The 10,897-nt window shown below is 48.0% G+C and overlaps 1 protein-coding gene across 2 annotated transcripts in view; it reads right to left on the reverse strand.

The window, feature by feature from the left end:
• LOC135821379 (zinc finger MYND domain-containing protein 10-like) overlaps window positions 1–2,441 on the reverse strand; it is a 15,884-nt gene extending 13,443 nt beyond the window's left edge. Inside the window, exons 1-3 of one of the 2 annotated variants that reach the window (XM_065334451.1) lie at window positions 2,340–2,441; window positions 1,287–1,666; window positions 74–116 (exon numbers count right to left, since the gene is read on the reverse strand). In XM_065334451.1, coding sequence (XP_065190523.1) covers window positions 74–116; window positions 1,287–1,426 — 183 coding nt within the window. In that variant the 5' untranslated portion in view covers window positions 1,427–1,666; window positions 2,340–2,441. Of the gene's footprint in view, window positions 1–73; window positions 117–1,286; window positions 1,754–2,339 lie in introns of those variants that run through there. The other variant, XM_065334450.1, reaches the window with a different exon arrangement.
• Window positions 2,442–10,897: the final 8,456 nt, after the last annotated feature.

Genomic DNA, 10,897 nt, shown 5'->3' on the forward strand with positions numbered 1-10,897 from the left:
AAAATGGTTAAACCTTTTGGTCTTTAAACTTTCCGTTTTTTACAGTACAGGACTCAGTGGTGTGGTCACTAACCTGCATGTTCAGTTTCTCTATATGCTGGTGTTGCACTGCCCATCTGTATTCATACACAAAGCAGAAACAACTCTCGACTTTAAAAGAAAGCAGAAGCGTCGGAACCAGCGCAGCAGATACGCCCTAATCCGCCGCAATATTCATCTGGTAATGTTTGAAGCAATAATTATGATATGGACTCTTTGGGCACAATTGTCAAGAAACTCTTTGAAAAGTGTTGGAACATGGTGCCCCCCCCCCCCCCCCCTACACACACACCTCTTCCTTTTCGCCCAATGTCGATTGCCTTCCGATGCCCCTGGAAAGTGCATGGACCCCACGCACCTGCAGCACTGAGAAAGGGAAGCTGCTTAGAAGTAGTAAACTGACAACCGTTCAAAACCCGTAGTAGTAAACTGACAACCGTTCTAAACCCGTAGTGGTAAACTGACAACCGTTCTATACTCGTAGTAGTAAACTGACAACCGTTCTAAACCCGTAGTAGTAAACTGACAACCGCTCTATACTCGTAGTAGTAAACTTACAACCGTTCTATACTCGTAGTAGTAAAATTACAACCGTTCTATACTCGTAGTAGTAAACTGACAACCGTTCTATACTCGTAGTAGTAAACTTACAACCGTTCTATACCCGTAGGTTCTACAGTTACCTTATTGGTTGAAGTGCTGTGGTAAAGCCGTGACACAGCGATGTACAGTAAAACCTGGTTTAAGCGACCACCCCACGGCGCAAGCAAAAGCGGTCGTTGAAGCCAGGTGGTCTTTAGAACCAGGCCCCACAGTTTCTGTGTAGAATTGTCGGTGCATGGAAAGACGGTCGTTAAGAGCTGGTGGTCGCTAAACCCAGAGGTTGCTTACACCAGGTTTTCCTGTACTAGCGATTCACTAGCGATGTACTAGCGACACATGACGTATACATAGCGCCCATAAGCGGTTTCACTGACTCCCCACCATGATGGTCAGTCACATAACTGCTATACAGCAATTTTTTTACACACGGAAAAGAAAGGATCCAAGTGAAATTATGTTATTACATGTACTCAAAGTTTCACGCCAAAACCGAAGTTGTCTGATGATTGCTTGGTCATGAAACTTTGAGTCACAACATTCTCCACTTGTGTCCTTTCTCGTCCACGTGTAGTATTTTTTCATAAGGTTCAGCTCAGGGAGTTGAAAATTGGAAGTTTTTTCATTGCCAAAATTATTGTCCATACCTTGGGCTGCCCAACTCCTCCAAGGTGCTGAGTTTCAGAGACTGTACAAAGGCCTCGCATTCGGGCATAAGCAGAACGTCACCGCCATCACCTCCTTCATCGCCACCACCAGACGATGTACCCGTTGTGTGGTGCGACATGCTGAGCAGTAACTCAGCGCCTGCCCGAGCCGGCCCGCCGCGCAGCGAACAAACCAAGTGCTGCGAGCGTCTCCGTCGGCCCGGTATCTATGCTGTCACTCCGTGCACCGATAGGAATGACTACTAGTATGATTGTGCTGAGTAACTCCGTCTGACTCTGAGCCAGCCGTGTACTGCGCAACGGTCCGTGTCTTGCCTCAAAGCTCTGTCCACAACGATGCAACGACCGGCTGGCCCACGCTATAAACAGGACAAAATCAGGGAAGAGAACCTCTCTGTGGCTCAGCACGGCAATGAATCTTTCTACGAGACTAAAATGTACAAACGCTCCACAGCATTCTGGCTAGCGCGTTTGTGTATGTCACGAGCGCTAGCGCGCTAGTCGCAGCAAACGCTCGAGCGCTCGCAGGCCAGAGTTACCGCTATTTGGGCTGTTTGCCGCACGCGGCAGGTGGATGGATCACGTGATCCAAGCTGACAAATAAGGTCCGATGGTTCAGCTACATTGAGCCACAAGCGTGGTGGATTCCGTCCGCGTCGCATTCCGTCCACTGCTCGTCGTCACTTGACGACGGGCAATGGAACTAGTACCATCACCATACTATGGCTTGAAAGTGCTACGTCGCAGCATAGCAACAATTAAATATTTCAAAATTTCAAAAACTCGATCCACTTGGATCCAGTTTTTGTATGGATCCAAGCACATTTCAAGCAGTCTTACTCACAGCAAGGTTATGTAGCCAGTGAAACTGACTGATTTGGCTACTGGGGGCGGGGTTACAACTGGTGGCGAAGTAAAAGTCACCCCTGCATACGACATGAGTGGATTGCTATGCACCCACATACTGAGGCAATAGCAAAGTCACACCTGAGTGGATTCAAAATAGAAATCTGATGTCAACTAATTACTTACTACTCCCTGGCCGGTTTTGTCGTCATCACTTTCAAGCCCTATTCAGCCAGCAGGCAGGATCGCGCTTTCCAGGCCGCATAATTTGATCTGTCATTGGTCGACTCCAAGCCCAAGGCGACAGTCATGTGCCATACGGGAAATATACAGTACTGCTCAATGTATTGTATTTTATTATTTTACTTGGGCATTCCCATTTGGCCTAGTATCCATCGTAGATCTCCACGACCGTACTTGCATCCGGCTCGCTCAGTACCTGAAGGATCGGGAAGATGTCCCTGCCCTGGTCGCTGTTCTCCAGCACCATGAATCACGTCCCTCTAGAAAATCAATACCAAAGCTGGCAAATACTGTCCTGCAGCGCCTTCGCCTGATGAGCCTGGACACCGCTAACAAAGAGACTGTTAAACAGGCCCTCAATGACAACCGCCGCCGTGAACTTCGAGCGATGCCTCTTCATGGTCGCTATTGGGCACGTGTTGATGGCATCCTGGACATGCAGCTCTCGTTTTCCTGTTTCAGATCCCAGACAATGCGTCCTGAAACGGAAGGCTTTCTCATTGCTTGCCAGGATCAGGTGATTGCCACGAGAAACAATATGCGCCATATCTACAAGAGGCATGATGTCGTGGACCTCTGTCGTGTATGTGGTGCACCCGGAGAAAATATGGACCACATCATCGCCTGCTGTCCAGCCCTGGCACGGACTGCATACATTGCCCGGCATACCTGTGTGGTCCAGGCCCTGCATCGTGCGCTGTGTAAGCAGCATGGATTACCCAGCAGTAAGCAGCTGGTACAGGTCACAAGTTCTGCCAGTTGCAAGCTGATGTGGGAGATTTCCATTCCCACAGATCGAGTAATAAAAGCGAACAGACCAGACCTGGTGCTGATGTTGAACTCTCTATCGCCCACATTAATATTGCTAGTCTAAGACACAAAGTGCATGACATTCATAAAATACTGCATGGTCATGGAATACACGTTTGGTCAGTCAACGAGACATGGCTAGATGATTCCATCAGTGATGCGGCCGTGCACATTCCTGGCTATTCAATCTTCCGCCGCGACCGGGAACGGCATGGCGGTGGTGTCGCCCTCTACATCCAAAGCACCCTGCCCGTGAAACTGCTGCCACTACCATCGCTGGTTACAGCAATGGTAGACTCTCCTGAGGTGCTTTTGGTGGAGATTCGCGTGCCCAATTCAGTTAGAGACGATCGGATCACTGTGGGTACTGTTTATAGATCGCCAGCACAACCAGTCGGTTTTTGGGACGGACTCTCCTCTGCTGTTGACTCTATCATAGCAAGAAATGAGAAGACAATCCTTCTCGGAGATTTAAATGTGAACGTACTAGACACCATATCTCCCCAGTATGGTCGCCTGCGCCAGTACGGTCAGGAATTTTGTTTTCGCAACCTTGTGACCCAGCCGACACGACCGCTTTCCGGAAAATGTCTTGACCTAGCGTTGTGTTCAGAAGATTTTAAGACAAACGCATATTGTCATTTCTATGCGCGGTATAACTGATCACGACCTGGTTGTACTATAGGCTGCGGTGCCTGTTACCATTCCAACCAGAGTGGTGCGGCAGGTACGGAAGCCGCCATTGTGGAAGGTAGCTGCAGAGAAATGCAACGAGGCTATGTGCAATGCACTTGCTGACTCTGCCGCACTAACACATGATTCGCCCAGTGTAAACACCCTATCAACAAGCTTCTCTGACGCATGCACTAGAGTTCTGGACGAGCAGTCACCTCTAAAGCAGGTTACTATCAGCGCCAGACCGAAGCCTAAGCTACAACCTTGGGTGAATGACAGACTGCGTAATTTGTTCCACAAGCGGAAACACCTCCACATGAAAGTCTTAAAATGCCCACATGATGAGTCGGTGAAGCCACAATACAGGACGACAAGAAGGGAAGGAACCCTGCTAAATCGAAAACTGAGAAGAGAGTACTACAACAGACAATTTCGTATCGTCAAGGATAAGCCAAGGCAGCAATGGGCGCTTCTCAACACGCTCACAGGACGCAATATCATCCATGAGCAGCCCCAAGCTAGCTTAGAAGACCTTAGCTCCACATTTCAATCCATCGTCACGGACCCGAATCGTTCAACTTCACTAGACACTCAGATGACGGGTACCCCGACAATAGGCGGCGCAGACACCCTCTCTTTCCATGCATTTCGTCCCGTTTCGGTATTGGAGGTAAAAGACATGTTGAAGCACTTGAACTGTACCAAGGCGGCTGGGTCGGATGGCATTCCCCCCTTGCTCCTGCGCCTCTGCGAAACTTCGGCCGCGGGCACTTTAACTCAGATCAGCAATGAATCTTTGCGCAATGGAGTTGTCCCAGATGTGTACAAATTGGCAACGGTGTGCCCTGTCTTCAAGTCAGGAAACAAATGTGACCCATCGAACTACCGGCCCGTGTCACTTCTTCCAGTTGTTTCGAAGCTGCTGGAGAAAATAGTACATCGTCAACTGGTTCGTTACATTCAAGATCATGCTGAGCTTCATATCCTCCGCGATGAGCAATTTGCTTACCGGCGAGGGCACTCCTGTGAGGATGACTCTTGCGGTTGACCGCTGGATAACAAGTATCGACAAGCAAGAGTGCGTTGGTGTGGTCTTTGTCGATATGAGCAAAGCGTTCGATAGGGTGCGCCATCAACTCCTTCTCCGCTACTGAACCGAAGGCATCTCTGTTCGCGCACCTGCAATGGCCCAGTCTGGCATGGCGGCGACACATCCAGTGCCTCCGGGAGCTCCATCACCTGGTCCACCACCAGACCACTGCCCTTATGGAGCTGGGCTATAGTCTCTCCACCAGCGCGCGGCGCCCTCTCCAACTTGTACCGCCTGCCAGGGCGAACAGCTACTCGCGTGCCACCTTCCTCTTTGTTACCGCTGCCACCTGGACTTCTCTCCCCACTGACATTAGAACCACCCAAAATAGTCATTGCTTTGTGTCTCGTGTCCGTACTATCTTTGCCAACACCCGCTTCGAACCCGCTGGTTTCATTCCTTCCAGAGTTTCTATAACATAGCAAAGAATGGTATGGCTGATTTCTGCAGTATGCATTTGTTATAACCCTTCCTCTTCTCAATCTATATGTTATAATTTGCAGATATATTCCCAGTAAGCCATGACCGGAGACCCCCTCGACTTAGGCCTCGGCCTTTGGGGAATCCATAAATAAAATTAATAAAATAAATAAATTAATGAGTTGCGGTCGATTGGCATTGGAATGGTTCGCAAGCTATCTCCAAGATAGACGTCAGTCCGTGAGAATCGGCAGAAGGCAAGGAGAAGCCACAGAATGCACGCGTGGTGTCCCGCAGGGGTCAGTGTCGGGCCTCTGCTATTCTCACTGTATGTGAGACATGTTCCTGGACTGTTCGAGCACGCACAGTCTGACGCTGATGATATAGCCTTCTACCTCGCCTCTAAGTCAATTGACCAGCTCCAGCACCAACTAACAAGCGACTTGAACCTGCTACAGACATACCTGGAAAGTATTGGCCTGTTCTTGAATCCCGTGGAAACGAAATTCATGGTGCTCCGGAGGAAGCCTCTTTCCCTCGCCCCAGATTTGGCCATTGCATGCGGTGATTTAGATATTTCACCTTCCCCAACTACTCGCTATCTCGGTCTGATTATTGATGAGCACCTTACGTTTGAAGACCAGGTTGACCATGTTTGCCCGTCTGTTTATAAGAAAATAGGTGCGTTCCGGCGATGCCGCCGCTCAGTAGATCATGCCACAAGACGCATCCTTTACTTATCCCGAATAAAATCCACCATTGAGTATGCCAGTAATTCGTATGTGCACTGTTTAACTTCATATCTGTATTCTCGCCTTGTTACACTAAGTCACACTGGTATGAAGAAGGTCTTCGGCCTTTCTAGGCGCACCCCAACTGCTTTCCTATTCCAGCATGCTAAATTATACTCGCTGGAGTCTCGCCTCAACTTGCGACTTTTTGTCTTTGTGTTCCGATGTATCAACAAGCTGATAAGTCCCCTGCTTTCCTCTATGTTCACTCTACAATCAGCTGCTACTTGTACAGATAGGCGCACTAGAGGACAGTCCTTCTCGTCTATTTCTTTGCCTGCTGCTAAAACTAGATATGGCATGTTCTCTGTTTCTTTCCTTGGCGCTGATCGGTGGAATTCTCTGCCTATGTTGTGTCGCCAAGCTGATCAACCATCCGCTTTCATTTCGCTCTGCAAAGAGCACTTAGGGTTCCCTGTAAAATGACGGCAACGTCTGTAGGGATTTCCCGAACAAAATAATAAATACTACTACTACTACTACTACTACTACTACTACTACTACTACTACTACTACTACTACTACTACTACTACTACTACTACTACTATTGCTGGTTCTGGATGATCGGGCACTACTCTTGGACGTCAGTGTCCCATTGGACCACAGGGTCAATGAGAAGGTGTAGGAGAAGATCAGTAAATACCTGCCCTTGGCAGCAGAGCTGAGGAGGATCTGGAACAAAAAGATAACTATTGTTCCAGTTATCATTGGTGCTCTGGATGGTGTGTCAGGAACGAGCAGCAGCCACATCTTAAGTCTTGGGCTCCACGCGGCCGTGATCCAGCGGCTTCAGCAATGTGCTGTTCTGGGCACCCTGAGAATTGTGCGGTCGGTAACTGGTCATGGATGGGAGAGTGGCATGGTCGGAATGGCCGGTTGACCTTATGTTAGCCCGTAATGTCTCGATGTGTCTCAGTCTGTGTGTTTTATGATTGTGGTGCATCATGTGCTGTGTGACGAGCCGAGAGGCGTGAATTTCTGCCATATGCTCCCAGTCATGTATTGTCTTTCTCCGCATATGCCATTTTATCTCGTCTGAGTTTGTCTTGCTTGGAGTTTCCCATGTGCAGCATGCTTGGCAGGGGCGTAGCCAGGATCATGGTCAAGGGGGTGCCCATAAATTTCTTCCAATAACGTTCTTTTGAGGAATCTTGTATATGTATGCATATTGTTTGCATGCTACAGTCCATTTCAAAACTATAGACGCGTAGGGTTTTTGAAATATTTTAAATTTGGCTGGAGTTTTTTGAGAATAGTTTTCGGAATTTTGCTCAGGTCCGCTCCACAATTACTCTCATATGATATAGTTCCTAAACGATTGGATAACAGACGCCCAATTTGGAAAAATGTATGCACAAAGTGATCACAGATTTTATATGGTATATATGCTGGCATAACGGTTTTTGCCTAGGTACGCGTCTATAGTTTTGAAATGGACTGTAGTGTGGTGTACACCTTGAATTATTGATGTATTATGAATGTCTCCAGCTTGCCATTCCAACAATCTACTTCCTCCACGTCATTAAAATTGTTGCTTCCCAGAGCGATTTTTCGAATTTATTTTGTCCACTCGAGGGGCAAAGAAATCAGCTAGAAATTGAGGCAGAGCATTGTCGACGGACCAAGCTTTAGTTTGTGGCCTCCCGCTTCGCTGCACTTGCAGCTGAGGTAGACGTCTTCATCAGAGTTTGAGGCAGACCCTTCAGCACTCAACAATACGCTGAAGAAGACGCGCGTTCAAATTCAGGTCAAGAAACTTCGTTTTCAAGCGATCCATGCCTCCAGGTGGCAGGGGATGAAGGCAAGCTAGCATTTTTCAAGTACACTGTAACGACCTTCCAGCGGGGTAGGGTAAGCAGTTCCGCACCTTCTTTCCTTGGCAAGCGCTTCGCTGATTTTGTCGGTGTTTTCAGACCTGCTACCTTCGCAGCAATATGCGTCACAAGTAGCGCATTTTAGGAATTATTTGAGACCACTTTGTTCATGGAGTAACTAATACTTGCACACTGACTGCAACGGAAAAGTGCAAGCACGTGTAGTACAATGCAGTACTCGCAGATCTACGTAGCATGCACCCAGTCTGGGCTGAGGGCAGTCGCGGTTGTTTGATCATACAATGCACGCCAAGCCAGACCTAGGCTATGGTCGAAATTTTTGAGGGGGTGCTTTGGCACCCAAAGCCCCCCCCCCCCGTGCCTACGCGCCTGCTTGGTGTTTACTACTTCAGTAGTTCTGTTAGTGTGATGTGATGTGAGTATTGAAGTTGGTATGGTTGAATTTTTCTCTCAGGCCAAACTAAAGAAGGTGTGTGGTTCGACTAACATGGACATTTTTTTTACGGGCGGGCGGGCGGATTTTTTTTTTTTAATATATATTTTTAGTACATGTAAATACACTGTATACGCGTATCGAGTAGACTCTACTACCAGCACAAGGCAGCAGTCGTACCACTCACTGCACTGCACTGCAGTACAACTACAAGTCAAGTCCAAAAGGAGCCGCCTGCGTCCGCAGACTCACGCCGCACAGCACGTAGACGTGGACGTGTTCAGTCCACGTACGTCAGTCACACGACAGCCCGCCGAAAAAAAGTTACGGTCGGGCTGAAATTGTACGGTCGGTCGGGTGAGTCGAACCACACACCTTCTTTAGTTTGGCCTCATGAAGTTTATCAAAATATGTTCAGGATTTTCTTTCATGTTCATTGATTGGTGCTTTACCCTTGGGTCATATGGATCCCGGTGCTGTACTTTTATGCCTCCTTTCAAGCTTTCTTTTTCTGCTTTGGGAGTGAATAAAGTCGTCATAATAATAATAATATACAGCCGCACGGGTCCGGCGCTATAAGCTAGAGGCAATACGCAGGTCGGATAATCGTGTTTTCGTCACGAATGAGCGTCAGTTCTACCGCAATATGACCAAGTCTAGGGAAATGCCTGGGCAGCCACCTGTCGACCAGGCTGCTGCGCATCCATCGGCTGAGGCTGTTACTGAGTTCTGGTCATCTATACTGGAACAACCCGTGGAGCTGCGTGGCGGTGCTTGGCTTGATAATTTGGAGAGGGACTGTGAGGAGATTCAACAACAAGACCGTGTCATTCTTCAACTGGAGGACCTCAGGGACATCTTGAAGAAATCAAACAACTGGAAAGCCCCAGGACGGGACAAGATCCATGCATTTTGGTGGAGGAAGTTTTCGTCTATCCACGAGCGTCTTGTGGTCTCCTTTCAATCTGCGACAGAGGGACTCTTGCTGGCTGTACAGGATCAGGCCATTGCGACCAGGCACTATCAGGTCACGGTCATTGGACGGGGAGACGTTGTGGACATTTGTCGAGTTTGCGGCACTCGCGGAGAAACAGTTGATCACATTGTGGCCTGTTGCCCAGCCCTAGCCAAAACACTGTACATCGAACGGCATGACACGCTGGTCAAGTTGGTGCATGATTGGGCACTAAAAGTCTATGCAAGCGGCATGGTCTGGGTCGGCCGGGAAGCAACCCGCTGAACCATCATCTTGATCTTGTGCCTGTCACGGAAAATCTTGACATGAAGCTCTTGTGGGAGTTCAATATCCCAACGGATATGCAAGTGCGCCACAACCGTCCAGACCTGGTGTTGCGGTCCAGCACACAGGTGCTGCTGATGGATGTCAGTGTTCCATTGGACCAGAATGTGCCCACAAAAATCGCCGAAAAAATAACAAAGTACGCTCCCCTTTTGCCAAGAGCTGCGGCGCATCTGGCATGTGGATGATGTCCGCGTTGTGCCCCTGGTTGTTGGGGCGCTTGGTGGACTGACTGGTGTGTCCCTGTCACACTTTGTGTTGGCATTGGCAGGCACTCAGCGCATTGAAAGGGCTCAGCAATGTGCTATCCTGGGCACGCTGAACATCGTCAAGTCGGTTCTTGGCATTCGGCATCAGGTTCCTCATGTTACGGGTAGAGCTAGTCCGTATAAACCTCCAATACCGCATTTGCTTTGACATCCATGAATGTGAAGTATGACGGTCCTCACAACCTGATTTTTCTCTTGCCATTTGAGTATGTCCGGCATTCATCTCTTCCTCTATTTCTACAGGTCTATTCCTGGTAGTCCATTTTTGTGATTACTCTTTTTGTTGGTAGTCCATTTTTGTGATTACTCTTTTTGTATTCAAATATGTCCTGTCCTCCTCCATCTTTTTGTATTCGAATATGTCCTGTCCTCCTCCATCTTTATGTATTCGAATATGTCCTGGCCTCCTCCATCGTTCTGCTTATTTCTGTTCGTCTCTCAGTTTCTGCCTCGGCTTTCAATTACCGTATTATCTCTAATATATGCACGGTCCTTTATTTTTTCAATGTACCTCCGCCCCGTGCTATTAATGGAGACGTTCCTTTACTGGAGACTGTTCCATTATTATTTCAACCTCTTTTCAGAGGCATGTTGCCATGCCAAATTTATATGTCAGACACACACATTTCAGAGGTTTTTCGCCGGTACAGATAATGAATTTACACAGTGTGCTTATAATGGAGACTGAGCACTTTATATTATGAATGCCGCCTCAAGGTGTTCTATTATTGGAGACGTTCTATTATTGGAGACTATGCTTATATTAGAGATGATACGGTATCATATTTGCTTTGGTTTTTACAATCCTGTTTGCTTCGGTCTTCATTGCGTTGGCCATTGACCTATTTTTTTTCTCTCATTACCCTTGGTCTCTTTT

Source organism: Sycon ciliatum, chromosome 7, assembly GCF_964019385.1.
Source record: "Sycon ciliatum chromosome 7, ocSycCili1.1, whole genome shotgun sequence".
Classification (NCBI taxonomy): domain Eukaryota; kingdom Metazoa; phylum Porifera; class Calcarea; order Leucosolenida; family Sycettidae; genus Sycon; species Sycon ciliatum.